The 24,877-nt window shown below is 40.1% G+C and overlaps 1 protein-coding gene across 1 annotated transcript; it reads right to left on the bottom strand.

Annotated features, from left to right (window-relative positions):
* TWSG1 (twisted gastrulation BMP signaling modulator 1) lies at positions 1-24,877 on the bottom strand. Its single transcript, XM_075272158.1, has 5 exons — positions 24,766-24,877; positions 19,008-19,165; positions 16,398-16,497; positions 8,857-9,129; positions 1-681 (listed from the first exon to the last, which is right to left on the bottom strand). Exons 2-5 carry the CDS (start codon positions 19,128-19,130, stop codon positions 500-502), a joined length of 678 nt encoding a protein of 225 aa, XP_075128259.1. The 5' UTR covers positions 19,131-19,165; positions 24,766-24,877; the 3' UTR covers positions 1-499.

Here is a 24,877-nt window from a genome sequence, read left to right as displayed (position 1 = left end):
AGTAGAGCAGAAAGGTAAAAAGAAATATACTCATTACATGATATACTTTTCCGGTAAACAATGCCTTTGTCTTTACAGTTTTTAATGCAATGCAAGGAATAAATTCAGTCTAAGACATTGAAGTCAAAGTCCTGGGTACCGTGAAACATTTCTCTGCTACAGAAACCTTGATTTCCCAAACATGAAGACATTTTAAAATCGATGTGGTAAATGATATTGTAAACTATATAATAAAATTTAATTTTACATGGTTTATAAAAAATACATTCTGTGAATCTGAAATGGTACACAGCAATCTAACACATTTACATAAGTTTAGAGTATAAAAACAAAATAAAATATTGTTACCAAAAATCGGATGATCCTTTCTAAGGAGTACATATTCTTCTTTACCATCTTCACTGTTTAAGTGGACAGCACCATGTACTACTCAGCACAAAACATATAGTGGCAGGAATGTTCTATACAGTGGGCAGTAAGGAGCCTGGGGACAATGCCCTCAGAACATGCAGTTCATACATTTCACCGTCTTGCTGCCATAGTCAATGCATTCTGGGCCAACACACTCGCAACATGCGTTGTGAAACCATCGATACTTTGATGCGCCCATAGACTCACAGGAAACTTTACACTGATGGATAGACATGCAGTCATCAAAGTATACCACTGTGCACATGTGCTCTGCAAAAGAAATAAAATAAATCCAATGTTAATGGGCAATTGATTTTAATAGAGATTGTAATTGTATTAACAGCATGTGAACACAATACTAAGCAATACAACTCTTACATACAGTTTGATTATGAAAGTGAATAACCCATGCTGTTAAGCAGTAGTTCTAGGTAAAGCATGAATACTATGTATTTCTACTATTACTTGCTCCCATTACTCTAGGATGAGTACCTAAGGACATTTTTTGGCTAAACCTGGATGAATTACAACATAAACTGTAGACTAAACAAAGACATAACTTGAACCCCCAGAGCCACAATACAGAATCTGTAGCTGGCCACCACATAGTGCTATTATACTTGTGTTTCCTTTTGTGGCAGAGGAACTTTTTTACCAAGACATATCTACTAACTCTGCACCACCAATAACTAGTTTAGTTTTTGTCCTTTTCAGTTAGCCCAGTAATACACTAAACAGGATTAATGCATTGTTTATGCCAGCAGTCTCCAAAAAACGCCAGTATGCTTTGACAATATTAGAAATCATACGGTAGGTTGGCTATACCAGTGTCAAATTGGACTACTGGCCCTCCACGGCACTGGAGAACACTCCAGTGGTTCAGGATGTGAGATAATATTGGGCCAATAATACAATAAAGTCCCATAAGTCCAACAGAAGACACCACCATTTGGAGAAGACTATGGAGCCAATAACTTACAGCTAAGATTTATTTTATTTACATACCATATTAGTTCTTATTGAAGATATGCTCACGTGCAAAGACAACAGACATGTTCTGTATAAATGATGGGTAGACTTTCAGAGTAATTTTCTCTGTAAGGCCCAAGAAATCCCAACCCAACAGTGTATGGCCAGTTTTCTCCCTCACTACTTAAACTTACCCTTTTTTGTATAAATGCCTCCGAGGGAGCCAACATTTCTACCTCCAAACCCACCACAACCCCATCCTTTCCATAAATTATAACAAAGTAATATAGCGGAACAGAAGGTCTAGAATTGAATCACCTCCAACATTGAAGGTCTTTCCTATGTAACAATTTTCTGACTGCGCTTGTCATGAATAAGTCATGATGTGTCAGATGCTTATGGAAATCTCTTAAAAGCTTTTATATGCTGTGTTTTTTCATGTTAAACTAATAACAAGGATTTAATATGTACAAACACTTGGTACCACCAATGATTCTTCCTGTATCAGGACACAAAGTTTTTAACACTTCACCCATATGAAAGCAGCATATTCTCTTCAAACTACATTCATATGAGAAGAAGGGTGTGAGGTCACTTGGCAGCGAAACACAACAAAACCAAGAACTCACAGTAATTAAATGTAATAGTGACTTTACAGTCGGAAAATATGACTATAGCCATGGACACTTGGCAGCCCATTAACACTGTGGGTGGCTAAAACACACTCAAACATGGTCTTATGAACCAGTTTACTTAAATAATAAAACATGATAGTGGATGTGCAGATATACATTTGTAATAGCTTCTATAACCAGGACATGTTTGCATTTCCATCTTTGGCATCCATTTTTCGGGATATTCCGATACTTCAGAAATGTTTACCCTTCAAGTACATCACCTCCGGAGTCACAGGCCAGATTTAGACTCCGGGTTATATTAGGACATCCAGAAAACAGACACATCTGTACTGCCAAGCTCAAGGAGGTCAGGTTTGGTAAAGAGAAAATAAACAGAACATACTGACCATTAGTCATAGAGCAAACACCAGGCTGTAAAATAAACATCTACTTCAAAGTTTATAATTCCCAGGAAAATTTAACAATTCTTAACATTTCAAAAGAACAAAAATGTTGGTGAAGGCAACACTGGCTTCTCTGTATGGGCTCACGGTAAACTCACTGGGTACTATTTTATTATCATCATCGATAATATGTTTCAAGCCGTAAACATTATCAAAAATGCAAAAATGGAATGGAAACTATGTCTGTAATACATATTATTTCTTTGGACAATTTCCTTGTGTTAGAGGGGTCCTTGATAAGCTATTCAATAGGGCATCTGCTGTTGGGACTGACAGTTATTTGTAATCCATGGGGGAATGCAATAATAGGATTTTCAAAAGGGTCAGCCTGGCATAATATTAAATTCACCATTCCCCCTCTACTCCTATTCCAATCCTTACTGGGTTCACCTGGTCTCTACTTACAGGTTCACGTCAACACACAGGAAATGTAAGTTCAGTCAGTCAGTGGTGGTCTTTACTCCCCCAAAAGACCTTTAAGAAGCACGCCACTAAAATGTTTTTGCCCCCAACCCAATTTGAAAGTGAGCTATATTGTGAAGTTTTGTCCTCCTCCTGTATGAACAGGAGGTCAGACTCACAATGGAGGTACATTAGAGCCTTGATAAGACTACCATAGACCTGTATTGTGGAGTTGAACCTTCTGTTTATACAGGAAACAGATGGGAAGTCAGTGCTCCGGAGGCAAGCATATAACTTCACAGTAAAACTGTCAGTAAGTTATTTTACATACAGGCCATTTGGAGGGGACATTTGCTCTAATGTTTGTTTACTTGCCTTGCAACACCATCACAAGGGAAATATACATCATTACGCAATTTATCAAAGGGCTATTTAAATAATATGAGTCTTCCTAAAAGACTGTAGAAGCTTAAAACAATCCTCTAACTTATTGTTTAAAGTTAAAAAGACAAAACAAAAAAAAAAAAAACCAGAACGGTTTACTATTGTATCGATTTCAACTCTGTGACCACAAATCAAAGCTTCTAATACCAAGTTTATTGCAGTTGATCTCCAGTTATGTTGAATATCACCCTCGGTCTTTGACATCTGCTTTGCAGCCTTTGTTCCACATTAGGGTTAATATCAATCCAATTTATTTTTTTTTAATTAAATGGAAATCATCTAGAACCTAAAAATACATCTTATAAAACATGGTAGTCAGGGCACATTTATGTATTAGATCTTTGTTGAGGTTTTTGAATAGACCGAGCTTGATGTCATCTTACTAATAACAATGTACAAGGAATATGCATATCCAGAACACACACGGGAACCAGATGTCGAGTCAGAAATTAAGTCAATAACATCTGGCTAAAAGTATACAAAAAGTACACAGAAATACTGAAGATCTATGACCTAAAAAACATTGGTACACAAAACAAGAGTAGAAAGGACAAATTAGAAAAAAAGATAATTAGGAAAAAAATAAACCAGGAAAATCTACAAGGAAAAAGAAAGGCAATGGTAGTTCCAATTAAAGTTTATTGAAGTCCAATTTATTACTAAATTCCTGCATGTTCACACTTGCTACTAAACCTAATATGTCGCTGTTCTGTATAGCGTGCATGGTATTCTGTTCACTGTAATAGCTGTAATCTCATTATCATTGTAGGCAGTATTACAATGAAAGATAAAACCTCTATTATATGATCCATCACTCACAATAGGTGATGGACTGATGGTCACAACTTTATCTACTTGCAAAGGTCACAGAATTTGTTGAGAAAATTTCCCACAGTCTAAAATGAGCCATTTCCAGACTATGGTCCATGTGACTGCTGTAAAGCATTTTTCTAACTAATAATAGAAGCTCAGATAAGAAGACCACCCCTACAAACATGCACAGAAAATGGAATATAAAAATTACAAGAAATAACTAAAAAAAAATGTTTCACCATCTCTATAAAAAATACAAACAATCTAATTAGAATATTACAGTCTGACCACAAAAAAAAGTTCAAAAAAGTTCCTTACTCACAATTTTAAAGGGCCATACACGGACAACATCATACTACATTTACATCTGGCTGTTGCGTAACTACAGCAAAGATGGTAACATGAGACCCCATGCACATGGTCGAGTGTGCATCTGATGTGGGACACAGTTTGCAGTAGAATGTACTAAGTGACATCTTCGTATCATCCAAGTTCATTCCATTACGCACTTACCTCTTAGTGGGGCTTCTGATCCATTCAGTTTTCGATGACAGAGCAGGATAGAACCTGCTTTATTTTCATCAGAATCATACAGTGGATACCCCCTCAGATGGCACACAACTAGACACTGACAATCGTAGTGTATCTTTGTCGCCATGTGGAGCATCTACTTTGGATTAACATTTATTGATTCTTTAGACATGTTGGTGTGACTTGTGAGAAAAAGGGCTGTGGCTTAAATGTGCCAAAAATACACCAAAATTTTATCTTAAAATTCTGGTTGAAAATACTCAACTGAAGATGTAATCTAAATGTAAATTACAGAGTCTAAAGAGATGTCAGATGTAACATCCCGCATCATCCAATAATGATAAACCTGGCATATTGGCATCTATCTATTAGTAAATCGGGTCCATTGTGTTTTGGAGCTTCCAGAAGAAAACAAACAGACCTTATAGAGAAGTGGTATATGGCTTGTAGTTATTATTAGATGCACTGACATACTGAAGAGTATATAGTGGTGAGTTGATAAGGCTTCAATGAGTATAATCAACTGTGAATCATGGAAATGAGCAGAGGTGACAGCTAAATAAGACATGTTAGCTGTGCAGGATCGGCACGAGGCGCTGCACCTGGTTTTCAATTCCTAAATGGTGACTAAATAAATATTTAAATATGTTAAAAAGCTACTACACCTGGAATTATTCACCAAATTTATTATACATGTTAATAACACCATTCTAAAAAAAAATCTGCTCAGATTATGAGAGAGAGAAAAGGGGTTTTCCAGCACTAGAACGTGGATCTGATTACACGGACAATTCACATATATAGGGGCCTGGTGGGGAATGATCCTAAATCCTCGTATCTTTTCTATCTGCTATGAGCTTGTATGTATTCTTTCTTGTAATATATTACTGTATTATCCATGCTGCTGTAACACACTGAATTTCCCCATAGTGGGACTATTAAAGGATTATCTTAAATATGGACAGATATTGTGTATATAGGAAAAGGAAATCATTGGCAAACAAACCGATTAGATATACAAAAGTCTAGACAGATGATCGCAGAACACTAAGAAAAATGGTATTATATATGTTAACCATGTCAGAGCTGTTTCTGTATCAGATGTGGTGGGATTTTCCACCCAGTCTCTGGAAAAAAAAATTAAACCACACTTGTAAGTACTAAGGTTTAACTAAGAGTTCTTTCATATAACAGAGTTTCAGCCGTGAACCTGGGTGTGTTTTTTGGCCGGATTTACCAGCTTGTATTTTATCCTGGGAGAGAGACTGCTAGGTGTATAGCCATCTATACTACTACTAGCCCCAACATAAGGTGCAAGCTGGTAAGATCAACCAACACACAAACCGATTTTCCCTGCTGAAACTTGGTCGTGTGAATGCGCCTTGTCTTATCAGTATCAGACAGGAGGAGAGATCATCATTGTGACAATGCAAGAATGATCCAACTGAAAGGCAGAATTAAAGAGGCTTTCCCTGACTTAGATATTGAACTAGGAGTAGGTTAGGCTAGGTTCACATCTGCGTTTGGATTTCCATTCGGGGTGACGCTTGGGGATCCCCCTAAATGGAAACCTGAACTGTTTAAAAAGGCGGTTACCTTTGGAAACCCACAGACCCCATAGACTATAATGACGTCCGCTGGGTTTCCGTCCAAAAAGGAAGAAAAACATGGAGGAGAAAAAAAAGTGTTGCTTGCATTTTTCAAGCGGAATGGGTAACGGAATCCCAGGTGGAGACCAGGTGCAACTGTGAACTTTGCCTAAAATAATAAAATACAGAACAGGTAGAAATATTTCTGCTATACCTGATCTCTGTGTAGTCTCCACTCCTAATTTTGGCTCACAATCACTGAACAAGATGAATGACTAAAGACTGACTGTGAGAAAGCAGCCTTACTTAGGGGTAACCATTACACGGGATCAACACAAAATGGCAGTGTGAGATTTGAGGAACATTGTAGACAGATTGTGATGGGGAAAGGATGTCCACAGTTACTTGAACATGGAAGGAAGACACATGGAGGTAACCCAGGGACCAGCAGATTTAAAGGAATTGAAAAAGCTATAGAGATACCCCACCCCAAAAAAATAAATGACAGTACTCCCTGCTGCAGAAATAAGTTTTGTTTTTATTCTCCAGTCATTTTTCCTTAAGTCCAGTTTTCACTATTCTGTGTTTATATAAAAATTTTAGCTTAGGATTTTAATGTGCCTAGTCATCTGTAGTTATTACTGAACACCCTTTTCTGCCAAGGAAAACCGGATGGTGCTGTGAAAGGACAGGAAGGACACCTGAATTTATACTGGCATCTAGCTATTGCAGGAAGAGTGCTATTTGCCAATTGCTGGAAACAAGACGTGGTGGGAAATTGAAAAACACCCATAATTTATAATAATATGTGTATTTCACAGATCTATGTATTAACATTGGAAAGAATGTTAAGTTCACAAAATCCTACAGTTGAAGAAGACCTTTCACCACCTTCCTAAACTAGAAAGTTTTGAATAAGATCCTTCACCGATTCCAGTGCAATTGGAATTTTTTTTCAGTAGCCCCAATGTTCATGAGCAACTGGTGCTGTTAGCTTCAGCACCCAATATGCCATGTGTGGGGAGACTATTGGGTCACTACTCCCTGAGGTGTTACAGTATTGGTAGTAGCTGGCCCAAAGCAAAGCACCAGGATCAGGCAGATTGTCAGAAGTTAGTACCAAGCCAAGGTCAGACACAGGTAGCAAACAAGACAAGAACAGTAGACAGCTACATGGTCATGAATAAGCCGAGGGTCAAATCGCAGGTCAGTTCAGTTATCATGTGCACTTTACTGCCAGCAGTGTCAGATTGAAGGGCCTAGGGTCCACCAGTAGAACTTCTGGGGTCTCACCCACGATTATAGTAAGGGAGCTGTGATGCAGACATAGCACACAGGGCTGTCAGCAGGAATTTTGGACCTCCCCTTTCCACACAATATAATGCTCCACATGGTATATAATGCTTCACAATATAAAATGCCCCACAGTTGCCACACATGGTAAATAACGCTCCACACTGTTTACAATGCTCCCCAGAGCCACACCACAGTATAATGCTCCCTAGAGCCTCTACACAGTATAATACCCCTTTGTGGTCCCACACAGTATAATATGCTCCCCAGCATCCCCACACAATATAATTTCCTTCACAGTGTCCCCCTCACTATAATATTCCACAGTAACTTCACACAATATAATATCCTCCCCACAGTGGCCTCACATGTATAATTTGCTCCTGAGAGCTCGCCCACACCACCATAGAATGCTCCACAGTGACCACACACATTATAATATGCTCCTGAGCAGACCCACACAATATTATACCTCTCCTGGGCATTCTTGCATTGCTCTGCTGGCTTCTCCTTCAGGTCTGTGGCTAACGCCAATGCGCCCTATGCCTGTGATTGGGCTTCAGCACTGATGCCTGGTGAGGATATCAGATGCCCAGGAGAGGAGAGTAAAAATGTTTATTATTTTTACAGATCTCTCCTGTGCAGGCTTCTATTGGAAAGGGGCCCTGTGACACATGACCCTCTCTGTTCTTACTGTTATTGATGTGGTCGCACTGGCTCTGGAGTGAGAGTCTGGGCCCAGTCTGCCCCCCAACGCCTGCCCTACCAAAAGGCACGGAGCCCACCATGGGATTCACTGGTAGCCTGGTGGACTAGTCTGAACCTGACTGCCAGTCTAGCATGCTAGAACCTTTTTGTCAAGGGCAAGGCTGAGGGCTGAGCATACTTGAAAAGTCATCAGGGATTGGTTTGGGACACACAAATAGGAATGTAGTGACAGACTCCGATCCACACTGACAGCAGGAGACACAGAACGGACATATCAGCACAGGGACTGTTACAAATTAAATTTAGTTTTGTTGCAAACAAGAATGTAAAAGTGCAATTGTGTATTTCTAGTTACTCCCTCGACTGGAATGGCTTTGAAGAGATTTTCAAACTATTCAATATATGCCTAAGAACACAAACTTTTAGGTAAGAAGTCTAGGTGTAGCTCTAGCCTTAGGGTGCATGTATAGGGTGCACCCAAACCCTGATAAACACATGAAGAGTACTATTAATTGCTGCACTTCAGATGTACTGGTACAGCCTGACAAACTGTAATTTGTATAGATTTCCTTATTGTGGAAAGGTTATCTCTCAGAAAAAAAATTGGAAAATCACCTTTCTCACTTGAGTGTGACACATGGACTCCGTTTTGAGGAACAGACATGTTCTGGTGTTGTTGCTGATTTACTGAGTCGAGGAAGGATACAAGGTTTTCATGATGCGAAAGCTCCTCTATCACAGGGAACGACACAATGTTCCAGTTGAGCTGATTTAGGCTTTCACCTTCAGTTAGTGCTCGGAAGAGGGATGGAATGGGCTCATGAAGTTCCTCAACCGTACTCTTGGAGGTTGGAGGAGTGTCACTGTAGTTCCTTGGATTACACATTCCTAAAGGCAAGTGAAAACAATCTTATTAATTAAAAATCATTGCTGGCTAGGTTTATAGTGATGGTGATATCATATTAGAAAATGTTTAGCATTAGCATCCGCCCTTAGATATGTTTTGTATAGCCGACCACTAATATTCTAAATATTCTTTTTATATACAGCATCAAAATCCCTGTATTCATATAAGGTTGAAAGTTAGCAAGCTGGTTACCTGTAGGTCTAGGTGGAGCTTAGTAGTGAACGGCAAACTATTAGGGTGCATTCACACTACGTAACGCCAGCGTGTATCACAGCCGTACACGCCGGCGTTACAGCAGGGCTGCCGAACACTTCCCATTCATTTCTATGGGAGCCGGCATGCGAGCGCTCCCCATAGAAAAAAATGGGCTGCTTCTTTCACTGCGAGCAGTCCCATTAAAGTGAATGGGAAGTGCCGGCGTGTATGGCTCGGCATGAGCAGAGCTTGCCGTATACGCCGGCACTTCCCATTCACTTCAATGGGACTGCTCGCAGTGAAAGAAGCAGCCCATTCATTTCTATGGGGAGCGCTCGCATGCCGGCTCCCATAGAAATGAATGGGAAGTGTTCGGCAGCCCTGCTGTAACGCCGGCGTGTACGGCTGTGATACACGCTGGCATTTCGTAGTGTGAATGCAGCCTTAGACATTACAAAGGCGGTCACAACAAGTTACCTGTGGATAGGGGGTAACTTGATCAGTAGGGGTCCCACCAATTACAAAGACCCCTACATGGAGTCATTGCTCATGATAATGGATACAGTTACTACTTTCATTTTAAAAAGGACCTCTGATAAATAAAAGTTGGAATCTGACCGGTTGCTTTGGGCATCCACTCCATTTTGCAATTGTTTTCATCAATCTCCCTGAATGTCAGAGTTTACATTACTATTTAGGCGTAGTTCACATCTGCACCTGAAAATCGGCAGAGATAAGTCCTACACGGGAAATTTTTATCTTCGCCGGTTTTATATTGAAAACTATACTTAAACCCGCCAGACTGCATCATAGCTTATGGGGTCCGTGAGTAACCGCTTTTTTAACGGACACACTCTCTGTTGTTCAGGTCCCACAGTGGATACAGACGGCGGAGAATATGACACAAGTGTGCACCTAGCCTTAGTCACCTTAGGGAATTTTTTTATTTGTCAGTTTTCAATAAAACAAGCAATACCTTATGAGTGGAGAAAAAAAAACATTCAAAATAAGACAAATTCCTGAAAAGAGATTTTATTTTTTATTATAAATTTAATTTATTTTAAAATATTGTGCCCAGACCCAAACCATCCAGGAGATAACCTGATGCGACAGGCGGTGCCTTCTGGCACATACTGAGGGGCGGCATTTTTCTTAAATCAGCAGCTACCTATTAGTTTATTCCAACAACTAGTGGCAAATATTTATTAAGCAATCCCTGCTTCTGTCCAGTCAACCTGTTTCTTATTCCAGAGGAAGCTGTAGCATCCTTCAGCTTCCGTGCCTTGAAGGCAAGAAACGACAGGAGTGGGGAATGAGTGAGTAAAACATTAGCCACCATCTGTTGGAATAATCCAATAGGTAGTGACTGAACTTGTGCAACACCAAGGGAGGCGAGTAAAAACAACAAACAGTTATACTCCCCTCTCCTGGGCGTCCAGGGGTATCCCATCATCCTCTTCAGGCCTGATGTCACATGCCCCGGGGTCACTGCTGAGGTCTGTGATTGAGGCCCCATATGACCAATGAGGCTTAATTCAAGGCTTCGGGTTGAATCTAAGGCTAACATATTACTATATGGGGGGGGGGGGGTCTAAACACTGACAATATACTGTGTGGGGGATCATTAAAAGGCTTATTATACTGTTTGGGGTATCATAAGATTTATGGGACAAATAGATTTTTTGATTTATGAATGGGGGGCATGGCCTACAATTTTAGTTAGGGAGGCCCCATCACAGAATGAAAGATCACTGGGTCAAGTATTTTGAGGGGGGGCACTTTCTATAGGTCACCTCAGGAAGCCAAGGTGCTGGTAGATCACCCCTAATTGTGCCCCCCCTAATAAGGTCATAGTAGACCTTTGAGAGGGAATTTTAACTTTTTTTTTCCATTTCTGATTTCTTCTGTAACGTGGGCCAATACATTTGCAGGAGGAATGTGACCTCCAATCACTTGCTGCAGAGCTGATCTGGATCCTCTTGGACCCAGAAGTTTATGCAGTTCCCAGTTCGGGTGGGAAGTGAAGCCATATCATGGTGGCTTACATAGCTATGTACATAACGCTCATTTAGTGGTTTGTACACAGTGACAGGGAAACGCTGGGATGGTAATAAACCATCCCTGCTGGCCCTATAGGAGTTCCCACCAACCCCTCGCTTTGTCAGCTGTACGATTTCTTTCTTACAATGTTAAGAGTGTACCACTGGTGATGACAACAGGCGATTGAGAAGTTTTATGTAAGTATATAAAGAATTTTTTTGTGAAGTTTTTAAATTTTTTTCCTTGTTATTATGGTATCTAAATTTAAACCATATTTAACCAGATTCCTTAGTTGTAGCCATCTCACTTTTATGCATATTGATGATCACAGCCATCATGCACATGTGGATAAGACACAGAATCTAGTAGTCACAATAGGCTATTTCACAGCTCATCTATTCCGCTGTACACAATGGTCATAGAACATGCCTAGAAAACGCTCCCATATTTTTTAATAGGGTCTGCTCCAGGCCCATGGTCCATCTCCAGAGACAAGAAATCACAAACTAGTTTAGGCTTAGTGGTAAGAGTTGGAATTGCAAGAGTCTTAGGAATTTTTAAAATATAGAGAATATGGAAAATCTAGGACAAAAATTCAAAACATAATTTAAACAATATGTCTTTTCCTGGAGACACTTTCCCTTAAACCACAGAGAGACTATGCAGTGTAAAGCAAGCCAACATACCAAACCATGAACAGGTTACAGAATGTAATAAGGAGCACAGACCCTCTTATTCCCCAGCAAGTGCCCACATACAAGGAAGCCTATAATTTAATGCAATGTAAGGGCATCAGTGGATATGTTTTATACTGAAGAATAAAGGGTTATTCCCATCTCCACATGACATGCCATAAACATCTAATGGTGCAGGTCCCAGAGGTGAGATGTGCACCTTATCACTAGAACAAGGACCCCAAAAACCAGAGGCATCAGATTACAGAAACAGCAGAGCTCACATAGCTACACGGCTTCCATAACGCCCATAAAAGTGAATGAGTGTTACAGAAATAGCTGAGCTTACTGGGATACAGCTGTAAGATCATAGGCGGAGGAGTAAAAACAACTTGGACATTTCACACGTTCTGAAACTTCTGGCTATTCCTACATCCCTTTCCTAGTCGGAACTCACTTGTAAACATCTGTAAAATTTATAATCTTTGCTGTATGTTCTCATTAAGAAAAGAGGCGAGAAGAACTTTTTTTTCCTTAAAGAAAATAAATCAAGCAAGTGGTGGCAAGGGCTGGAGTTCATGAGAGGAGGTGTAATGAAAGTGCAGCTTCGGCTTGTGTTATTGTAAGCACTGATGTCAGCTTATAACTTTGCACATCTGGAGAAAAGTGCTGTGCCTATAACAGGCCTTGGGGTGGGATCCAATCTGGCACTGGACCCAGTCACCTGCATTCAATCACGCCTGGAGACAGTAAAGTCATGCCAAGTGTGATCTGCCTCACATCACAACCTCCGTGAGCTGCTAGGGCTACAGCTATTCTATCAAGATAATATACTATTACCTTACCCATATCTAATCCCTTACAGATAGTCCTATGAAGCTACTCATTTCACATGTCTATACAGTGAAGGATTTGTCATGGTAGACTGGAGTGTCTAGTGCCCACCAGTGCTCATGATTCTCGGGGTCCACCCTACTGCTACATGAAAGCACATCCATGCATTTTTAGGAATCAGCATGAGCAGGTTGGCTTCTTTAGGAGTTACCAAGCACAGCCCCGTACATTTGTATAGCAGCTGTGCTTGGTATCACAGCTCAGCCCATTCACTTAAATGGCCAATTAACATCATGTCACATGGCCTGCAATGCATGGATTTATGGATCTTCAATTTGTGACCTATTCTGAGGATAGGTAAGCAATAAAAAAAAAAAAAAAAAAAAGAGAGGCCTGAGTATGGCTCTTGAAATGTGATGACAATACAATGATAATACAAGCGCAGGTGTGAACCCAGAGTCATCAGTACAAAGTTACAAATCAGGGGGCCACACGGTGGCCTGGTGTTCAAATCCCACTAAGGGCAAAAAAACATCTGCAAAGAGTTTGTATGTTCTTCCTGTGTTTGCATGGATTTCCATACCATATTCCAAAAGACATACTGATAGGGAAAACTGTACATTGTGAGCTCTATGTGGTGCTCACAATCTACATTTAAAAATAAATAAATACACAAATCAGCAGAAATTGCTTTTAGATATGGTAACATATAGAGCGCAGTTGGGGTCTACGCAGGTCTTGCCCCTCCCTCGGCTTTTGTGAGGCTGTTCTGGGCTGGCACCTCTACTAGGGGCCTGATTTAGAATATTTATAGGCTTCTGTCGTCTATGGGGGAAATCGCTCCCCTCCTGTCCATAGGTACATGTCTAGGTGGGAGGCAGCCTGGGGGGTACAAATCTCGCTTGGGCAGTGGCATATTGTGTGGACTAGGGCTAAGTCTTCATCTTGCATTACATTTCGAGAGACTCAGTACAAAATACTCATGCAATGGTATCACACACTGGCATTGCTCCATGCGCTCAATCCTGCAATTCCTTCTTCATGTTGGCGTTGTCAGCCCTCATTGGGCACGGTCTATCAAGTCTTCTGGGATTGCCCTCTTATTTGTCCTTTTTGAGCGGAGGTGCAACTCCTTACAGAAGCCCAGTTTGTACAGGGGGTCCCACTGGATCCCATTACTTGCTTGCTTAATTTGCCTCCAAAACATTTGGGCAAGAAGACCTCTCGCTTGTTTCTCTATGTACTGCAGCAAAAACTCATTGCCCGCCACTGGAGAGATGTACTTTCCCTTCGAGGTTTGAATTGATTGCTCGCATGAAAGATACATGCAGCCTTGAGAATCTGACTGCTACGTTGAACCACTCAGTGGATTCTTTTAACTAGATTTGGTCACACTGGGACACCTATTGCACTACCCATGGTTTTTGACTGTCTGAACCGTTCATTTTTGTTTTCCATCTTTTCCCCTCCCCCCTCTTCCCTTTGTCTAGTCCTGTGTCTTTTCCTTTGTTCTTGTTCTTTGTTAATTTTTAAGTATTTTGGATTGTATTATACTGTCAATTCTCATTTTTCCACATGTTATGGTTATTGTTCTGTTATATGACTCGGAAAATTTTAGAAAAATTAGTTAAAAAAAAAAATAGAAAAAATGATGATATGGTAACATGTTTGTTCTTAAAGGCATAGTGAGCAGAATAATGGGAGTCATTTCATTCCAGTCTGATGACATTCAGAGTGAGAGGAACTGCTCTATGTCAATAGAGTGGAATGGATTGGATCGGAAGCCCCCAAAGACCTGAATGCACTGGTCTTAGTGCTGCCCATGGCCTTTTTTTTCAGTTGGGTTTCACATCTTGGTTATGGTCTCTACTAATATGCATATGGCAATATATCTCATGTAAAAGTCAGCCACAATACTGAATGGTACTAGTGTAAATTTTACATGACATAACAATATGGCAACCCTTTACAATCTATACTACAGCTGTAAATTTCTGACCACTCTAGTCATGTTTACACAAAGGAATCAGTTCGGTTCAAAACAGTCTCTATTTTGCCTCCCATATTTTCCTAACATATAAACGTGGACAAAATTGTTGGTCGCCCTCATTTAATGAAAAACCCACAATGGTCACAGAAATAACTTGAATCTGACAAAAGTAATAATTAATAAAAATTCTATGAAAATGAACAAATGAAAGTTGCTTTTCGCTTCAACAGAATAAAAAAAAAAAATAAAACTCATGTAACAGGCCTGGACAGAAATGACGGTTCCCGTAACGTAATATTTGTTGCACAACCTTTTGAGGCAATCACTGCAATCATACAATTCCTATAACTGTCAATGAGACTTCTGCACCTCTCAGCAGGTATTTTGGCCCACTCCTTATGAGCAAACTGCCCCAGTTGTCTTGGGATTGAAGGCTGCCTTTTCCAGACGGCATGTTTCAGCTCCTTCCAAAGATGCTCAATAGGATTTAGGTCAGGGCTCATAGAAGGCCATTTCAGAATAGTCTTATGTTTTCCTCTTAGCCAATTTTGGGTGTTTTTAGTTGTGTGTTTTGGGTCATTATCTTGCTGCAAGACCCATGACCTGTGACTGAGACCAAGCTTTCTGACACTGGGCAGCACATTTCTATCTAGAATCCCTTGATAGTCTTGAGATTTCATTGTACCCTGCACAGATTCAAGACATCCTGTGCCAGAAGCAGCAAAGCAGCCCCAGAACATAACAGAGCCTCCTCCAGGTTTCACAGTAGGTACAGTGTTCTTTTCAAAATATGCTTCATTTTTCCCTCTGTGAACATAGAGCTGATGTGCCTTATGAAAAAGCAAAATTTTTGTCTCATCTGTTCATAGGACATTCTCCCAGAATCTTTGTGGCATCTCTACAATTGTATTTATTATTACTTTTGTCAGATTCAAGTTATTTCTGTGGGCATTGTGGGTTTTTATTTAATTAAATGAAAGGTACCAACAAATTTGTCCACGTGTGTATAAAATAAATCTAAGGGCGAGTTCACACGGAGTTTACGGGCGCGCATTCTGGCATGTATACACGTGTCAGAATGTGAGCACTCAAAACAGATCCCATTCATTTCAATGTATCGTTACGGGCGTATAACACGCGTAATTTTGTGGCCGCAAAATTAGGCACGCAAAATTGCGCGCGTTATTTGTCCATAACGATAGATTGAAATGAATGGGATCTGTTTTGAGCGCTCACATTCTGACACGTGTATACGTGCCAGAATGCGCGCGCGTTAACTCCGTGTGTACTCGCCCTGACATTTACGATGCACAAGTAGAAGAACATTTTTAACCCAAATACACGGTCAAAATATTGTTAAGCATAACTTGCCATTGTATTGCTGTGATACTCAAGGAAGATAAATGTTATGCAAATCAGAAAATCAGGTGAACCTTGCATAATACAAGTAGTCTGGGCAAAAATTCTTGCTGCTCAAATACTAATTGGAGTATATAATAATGCAAGACAGACTTACCGACACAGTCACAACACTCATCCCAGAGTGTGCCCAAGCACATCATACATTCCTTACAGCACGAACAGTTCCCATCTGTAGGCCGACACTGGCAGAGCTCCTGGTAAAAACATGGACAAAAAAAGAAAAACACGTTCAAGTTCAGAAAGTTAAAAAAAATAAAAAATATTTTTTTTTCATTTAAAGAAAAACATCATTTTAAATGTTAGTGCCTGTAGTTGGAGTGTTTCCATTTGCATCTAAAAAAAAAATAGCAACTGTGATAAAATGAAGACAGACAAAACTCAGGGAAACTGTCATAAGGCTCATTATTGCTCCCAGCAGGAGAAATGCTCCAATCTCACTTTATAATGCGGAGACTTCTGGTCTAGCATAGAACAAAAGTCTGGAGGGGTCACACAAAAGGAAGTCATTAAGCTTCTGTTTACACCACAACATCTTAATTGTATTCCAAGAACAGGCAGGGTAAAGTTCTCAGATTTACCTTGTATATGTCATCTTATTACCTTTGTAAGGATGGAGCACAATGGTGCAAGTTGTTTAATGCAGAAGTCTTTACAGTGCACTGCATTACTTTATTTTAAGGAATGTACTTACAAAATCTACTTGGTCTACGGCTTTTTCAATGTCTCAGTAGCTTCCTCTGTATAGCTCAAAATAATTTAGATTTTCCATGTAATTATTATTTACTATAAAGTTATATCCAGGGACTGAATGAAAAATGATAGCTGCCGGTCAAAGAATCTTTCCACCTTATTGTCCCAGTGACACATTGAGGATGACCGGTATAGCGTAACCATTTAGTATAGATAATAATGTAAGCACATTATTATTGCCCACTATAGGAAATTCTATAATTTCCTTATTTGTTGGGGTCTAAACTATATGACCCCCATTATCTCTAAAATGAAGGGATATATGTCCTTTCAACAGTTCCCTGCAGTGCCTTAATTTTGATCCTTGAGAATAAAGGGGCCCCAGATCTAGGTAAACACTGTTGAACGCACATGACCGAATGTGCAATCCGAGTGCTAACCGTTTTACATGAAATCCAATGGAATCATGAAAAGTGATTTTAATAGGACATGCCATATAAATATCAGAACAGAACATTGGTAGACACTCAGTCGTGTGCATGAAGCCTTACACATCTACATTCTGGCCACGCATTGTGAAGGGAACTACCTGAGTGTAATACGTCAGTCGGGCCCGACTCGCCTTGTATTTATACGAGTCCACTGTATTTCATACCCTTGGGGTTCTAATAGAACATTGGACCTATCACACCGATGGTCAGGACAACTTTTATTCATTGCAACAGCTGTCTTGGAGATAAGCTGAATATGAATATTGTAATGTTTGGTGAGAATAGAGCAAGCTTATCCTGAGAGCTAAGTAAAACAAGTCACAACAGCTCACAATCTAGTTTAGAAAAAATGTGGTTATCTACAACTGCAAAATTACAAGTCAGTAGAGATTGCTTTTAGATGTGGTAACATAGTTGTTCTTAAAGGCATAGCGAGCAGAATAATGGGTGCCTTTCCATTCCTAGGTCTTGTACAGGCACCAGTGTGTCTGTATAGCTGTGGCATTCAGACAGCTGTAATAGTGGCCGTATACTCATCACTTTCTCTGCAGCAGGAAGATTCCCCATGGCTATTAGTCAATGCTTAATGTTATAGTTATACATTCCATCCTTACTCCTAAATCTACATGAAGTACATGTGTACAATGCTCGTACAATGGTGATCGATTAGCTAGATCTATATTTTACCATTAAATGATAGATATTTCAAATATTCACAAAATGTGTCAAAACCGAATGAGTAGAGTCAGAGAAGTGACCAGTGGGCCTAAGCTCTGGCACAATAATGGGCCTTGAAAGTCCAGTAGAAGACAACTGTGGAGTTAATAATTTGCTACAAGGGTTAATTTTTCATGAGTTTATTCACAATTATATATGACCTTGTTGATGACCTGTTCCTTTCAATGCAATGACCACACATTACACTACAATTAAATAGTAGATATGGACCTTCCAAGGTGGGCCCTCGGCATCATCCTGGTGTGGATGTGGACATGAAAGGTGGGCCCTCAATCATCCTAGTGTGGATATATACATGGAGAGAGGGCCCTCGGTATCATCCTAGTATCAATGCTTACATAGAGGATAGGCCCTTGGCATCATCCTAGTGTGGAGAAGTGCATGGAAGGTGGTCTCGCAGCATCATCCTAGTGTGGATGTGTACATGGAGGATGATCCCTTGGCATCAGCCTAGTGTGGATATATACATGGGGGATGGACCCTTGGCATCATCCTAGTGTGGAGAAGTGTATGGAAGGTGGGCCCTCGCCATCATCTAGTATGGATGTGTACATGGAGGATGAGCCCTCAGCATCACCTTAGTGTGGCAGTGTACATGGAAGGCTGACCCTCGGCATTATCCTACGGTGGCTGTGTACATTGAGGATGAGCCCTCAGCATCACCTTAGTATGGCTGTGTACATGGAAGGTGGGCCCTTGGCATTATCCTAGTGTAGATATGCACATGGAGAATTATCCCTCAGCATCACCCTAGTAGTTTGCCATGAATAACAGAATAAAGGTACCTGTATTAAGCATTTGCTGACATCACTTGCGCAGAGAGCTTTATTGCAGCACCGAATGGGCATAATCCAAATAACACACAAAACGACAACTACGGTTACAATAGTAGAGACAGACGGCTTCATTCTTTACAGAGGACACCAAAAATTCCCACAGAAAGCTGAAAACATAAAAAGCAGAAGTGTCATAACCAGCAGGTAGACACTAAACAAAAGGGGTAACAAACAGAAAAAAAATTAAAACATGCCATTACACATTACATTTTTATGCTATACATCCAATGGAAGTTGTGCTCTGTGTAGGTTTGCTATTCTAGTGGATTGTGATCATTTTCTACTGACATAAAATGCAGTATATACCCATTGGTATAACCTAATTCAGGAGGTGAATATTCCAGTGGGTCCCTGAGCTAGGGTGGGTGCCTAGCTGACCCTGGCATGGCACAGTACACTCACAGTACAGCAACTCAACCACATCGCTACACTGTATATCAGTTGATCAGTGGGGGTGCTGTTGTGAGACCCTTACTGATTAATGCGTCAATGACCTCTCTTATCCCGTTAAAGATGAAGTCTAGATTGGGTCCTAAAGACTCAGCGGCTTTCCATATTATACAATCTCCACTTTCCATCACTATTGTTCTGCTGTTGTAGCCATTATTCTTTGCAAGATGACTTGTATTTTTCGTTACACCATTTGTGGTACATGTAAATGTTCTGCATTTATTTAGGTCTTTGGGGATTTGCAACCTTTTACAGTGTGTCAATACAATTATGGCAATATCATATTTGTATTAGTTTTATTAGAATTTTATCTCTATAAATAAATGCCAAAATGAATAATTTTTATTTTTGTTGAATTATGTGAGGGATTTTTTTCTTGCGGAACAAGTTGTTTTTATTAGTACCATTTTATGTATTTACAACTTTTTGATTACGGTACTTTTTATTGATGTATTTATTTTTGGTGGGGGCAAAGTGACCCAAACACATTGCCCACAAGGCCTGTCACACAGCTGTATATGTCAGCTCGATTGGTCTCTTGACCGCCATGGCCACTCACTAGTACCCTGGAAGGATAGCAGGCTCGTAGCAGAAGAAGCTTCTACCCCCAACCATGCAGATGCCAATTACAGAATCTGAGGGGCTTATCTGAAGGAGTCAGAGTATTATTTAGACTCAAACAGTCACAAGCAAAGTGAGAGGGGAAAAACTCCTGTGCCTGCTATATTGTGGATTTGTCATATTACAATGCTGAGACTTATGGCAACTATATACTTAGTGTGACATAACAGTATAGTGCAGAGTGGGAAGGGTTAATGATAGATCATCAATGGAAATATCCTGGAAAACTCCTTTAGGCCAAGTCCCCACATTGCAGAAACACAGTTTTTTTTGTTACAGATTTGTTGCGTTTTTTGAGCCAAAGCCCAAAACGACTACAAAAGAAATAAGGAAATATCTATAAAATACGTATGCTTCTCCCTTCTGCACAATCCACTCCTAGCTTTAGCTCAAAAAAAGCAACAAAATCCGCAACAAAAAAAGCTGCGTTTCTGCAACGTGGGGCCTTAGCCTCAAGGACTTAATGGTCTTAGGGTGGTGCCACATGATGTACCTAACGCAGCTATGGCCACAGTCAGTCCCCAGGCTGCTGATGCCTTCAGTTCTCAGTAAGGGAAACACTGATTCATTTCAGCTGGATATCATAACTGGCCACGAGATAACAGCAAGACCGCTCAGCGAATAAAGATACAGATGAAATAAATCTGTGTTTCTCACTGAGAAGTGAAAGCAGTGGCAGCCCAGGGACTGAATGCTGCTATAGATGTATCAGGTACATTGTGTGGCACCACCCTAAGGGTAAGTTCACACAGGGTTTTTTTGGTCTGGAACCTGAGGCTAGTTATGCCGATGCGCTGCATCGGCATCCAGTGGCGCACTCCGCTCTGGATTAGGCCCAATGAATGGGCCAAGTCGGGAGGGAGTGTTTTCAGGCCGAATCACGAGGCGAATCCGCCTGAAAGAATGAGCATGTCGCTTCTTTTTTTTCCGGGAACCAGAAGAAATGGCTCCAGGAAAAAAGAACTGACCGGCTCCCATTGATTTCAATGGGAGCAGTCTTTTTGGACAGGATTTTGAGGCGGATACGGCCTCAAAATCCTGACCAAAAAACCCAGTGTGAACTTACCCTTAGGCCCATTGTGCGGGCGTCGGCTGTGATTGAACATCATGATGGACAACTTCAGGTATGAGGCAAATTGACTAATCCCTTTCTATGTGTATACAAACATGGCCCTCTACATTAGGGTACATTAGATACACCAAGAAATGTGGAGTCTCAAACAGCCACACAACTATGGTAGGGTTCACACTGCCTTTGGATTCTGTTATGAAGGTGTCCGTTTAAAAAAAAAAAAAAAAAAAATGATATCATAACAGACATTAACAGACACTAACTGATGTTATTAGTCTGTTGCCCATAGACTTCAAGGTTAAAATGAAATAAAAAATAACAGATCCTTACTGTCCGCATTTTCAAACTGACCGGAAAGTCCTGCATGTGGGATTTTTTTGTCCACTTGAAAAAAAGTCATGGGTGCAAATGGACACAAGATAAAATCCCATTGAAATGAATGGAAATTTCAGACAGACCAGCTAGTGTTCACTGATAAATTCTTATATGGACAATAGCCACGGACACTGCTGACGGATTCCAACGGTAGTGTGAACGCCCCCTAACAACGTGAATCCAATCTCTTTTGTATATTAATTAGATTTTATTCTTGGCTTTCATGGGACTCGTTGCTTAGTGTTTTGCATCTTTAGCTGAGATTAAAAAAATCATATCCACTAAAATGACATCCAATTACGCTTATGTATTTCTGATGGGCGGCTGATAAGTATTCTTGTTCTTCCAGCCTACTGAGCTAAACACTCAGAGCTGGAAGGCTGGAGGAACAACAAGAAGGGTTATCTTTGACTTAAGTTTCATTATCGGATAATAAGATCAGATTCTGTTCCTGCTGTTGGTTGCAGAGTTGGCACAAAGAGAATGTTAAATCTTTTCATTAGTATGGGTTTACCCCATACCAAGATAAGATAACCAGAAAACATTCCACTTGCTGACGGATGGAAACCTAATTTTCTTTAGGCCTCTATTTTCAAGGAAGTATCCTGAGACTTAAAGCCTATAAACTCTACTGTCAAATGCAGAAAATAACAAGTCTCCTCCGCAATCGTGGGATGCCAAACCTATAATTCATCTTAGATTTTGGTCAGTTATGGATCAGAATTTTTAAGTCAAAAAATTCTAGGATGGTTTTAAAACAGTGGAAGTGCAAACCTTCCCATTATATTGTTACCTTGTGTATGATCTACTCCAACTACAAAAATGTAAAAAATTCTTCAGAGAATATTGTCACGTGTATGATCGGACTGATGGAAATCATATGTAAAACAGATCTATAGCCATGCATGATGCTAGGTTGCACTTTTCAAGCGGATTCACAGACAGAAACCCAGGTGGAGGTGTGAACCTAGTCTTTTAAAGAGGACCTTTGACCACTTCCACCAACACGATGCATCCTTCAGTAGGTGCCCCTCCACCGATTCGAGCGCAGTTATTTTTTCCCCCAAAACCCCTTCCATTCCTGAGCAATATTGCTGTTAGTTTCAGGACAATTATGCTCTCTTCTGTCAGGTGGGTGGTCCAAGACAAGCACTACCCACCTGACACTAATGGGAACAGTTGTGCTTATACTAACAGAAATGATTGCTTGGGAATAAGGCGGAAATGGGGCTAGCAAAAAAAAATAAATATTCAACTGCGCCAAAATCAAACAATGCAAAGAGTTGGAGTCGGTGGTTCTGTAACAGGTCCTCCTCTCTTATCACACATATCTCCAATTATGGCAACCCTTTTACCATTTATATACATAAGAGTATATTATATTAGCAGCTTATTTTAGAAGTTACACTTTTATGAGCTTCACGCTTTCGGTTTAATGGACCTTTAATCATAGCGGTCATGTAACGGATGCAGTCTGACATTTTTTAGGTGTATTATTATGTAGAAAATATTTTACTACAACTACAAGCAACCATAAGTTTTGGGAGACAAGCAGCCTCCGGGCGACATATCCTTCGTGCATAATGAGAATGGTTTCTAGCACTTGCCACTTCGTGACACATATTGTACTTTGTAAAACTTTTTGTTATCCATGTCAGAACGCCTCTGCGGCTTATAAAAGAGTTACGATGGTCCTGACCACTAACACTTCATACATGAGACCCATCGCCTGTAATTCATTAAATCTGATATTATGTGTTAGTGTTTACTGCTATTAATAGGACGTTATATTGTACGGGGCTGTTATCCGTTATATTCCATACATTTATAGACTAGATTTTCTTTATATACTTTCCCCCCCCCTTGCTATATACATATTAGAGGTGCTTGTGTAGGAAATCTTACCCACCTACTTCCTCCCAAAAATAAACGCACAACAGGTTGCTTTTTGTCAGGGGTGAAGTGTTACTTGATTTAGGGCTTATTCACATGTTCGGTTGTAACAAATGTGCGTTTTCCTTGTTCATTATGGACAACACTCAGATCCATTTTATGCTTTCACTATTACATGCCATTTGAGCACTATTTTTCACAGATCCAAAGCATTCAAAAATATTGATTTTTTTTTAGCTAAATAATGGATCTATCACAAACATAGAAACCATAAGTCCATATGCGGAGAGTGGAAAACCCTGACAGAATGCATTTGTAACAAATGAATGTGTGAATGGGGCCTTACATACTAGATGAACACAAACACTACATATGCAGGAACCCATGTAAAGATAGATCATGCTTTATGCTGACTTTTCCTGGTCATATTGTTTTAAAAGGGATGGAAGAACAAATAAATCCCATTAATTATAGGGTTAAACTCAGCGAGTAAATGCCCAGAATGGAAAACATGTAAAAGGTCAGTAAATTGGAAACTGCCCCTCCTAGACCTTTAATAACAGGAGTATAATAGAACAAACTGCAGAGCATTTAACCCCTTCATTGTCACACTTGTCACCACCTTTTTAACACTTGCATTCTTATGGGAATAGTTTGAATCCCCCCTGGACTCATTTTCATTATAGGATCCACTTAAAGGTTATGCAATCTGCCCTCACAACCAGACTAAAAAGTGTCATGTAAATGAACAAGCCCAGAGAACGCTCTAGAATTCCTGAAATAATGGGATCTACAAAAAGGGAATTTAGTGAATAATATAGATCAGTGTAATCCCTTCCTGACTACACTTTAGAACTGGTCAATATAGAAGCATGTTCTATCCTGACTGGTTGAAAAGTGAATACCCTTATGTCATAATAACTTATAATACCGCCATCCATATACAAGTACACAAAGCCATACACATTTCCAAAACCTACTAATGCAATGAACAGAATAGGAGTAAAATGGGTTAACAGCAGCACAAGCCAGTGTAAGCAACTGCAGCAGAACATTCCTTGTAGTCTGCTGCCATAGGTAGTCTCCATATACATTGCTCTATGGCCTCCTCTACCTATAGGTAGGTCATATAAAAATCCAAGCCTGTATTCTTGTCCAGACACAGAAGTGAATAGGCATTAGTCACTAGACTCAGCTCTGGGTTTCCTTACAGTTTTGCATTTCACCCCAAGGAAAAGAGAAAGGATCATTTCTCATGTTCCATGACAAGCAAGCCCACCTCCTCCAGGTTCTTACCAGTAATTGTATAGGATAGGATCCCGTCTTCACCTTAGGGTTTGTCTCACTATACTTCTCCCTTCTACAAGGATCAAACTATCCAGCTTTCTGTAACCTCCTAGACTCTGAT

The sequence above is a fragment of the Leptodactylus fuscus genome, chromosome 4 (assembly GCF_031893055.1).
Source record: "Leptodactylus fuscus isolate aLepFus1 chromosome 4, aLepFus1.hap2, whole genome shotgun sequence".
Lineage (NCBI taxonomy): Eukaryota > Metazoa > Chordata > Amphibia > Anura > Leptodactylidae > Leptodactylus > Leptodactylus fuscus.
This window is presented reverse-complemented; position numbering and strand designations above follow the sequence as displayed.

Excerpts from the sequence above, each read along its gene's own strand:
- TWSG1 (XM_075272158.1), bottom strand. The coding sequence starts at position 19,130 with ATGAAGCCGTCTGTCTCTACTATTGTAACCGTAGTTGTCGTTTTGTGT. Across the intron at positions 16,498-19,007 it reads TCAGCAAATGCTTAATACAG|GAGCTCTGCCAGTGTCGGCC; the intron begins GTACCTTTATTC and ends TGTTTTTACCAG. Across the intron at positions 9,130-16,397 it reads TGAGTGTTGTGACTGTGTCG|GAATGTGTAATCCAAGGAAC; the intron begins GTAAGTCTGTCT and ends ACTTGCCTTTAG.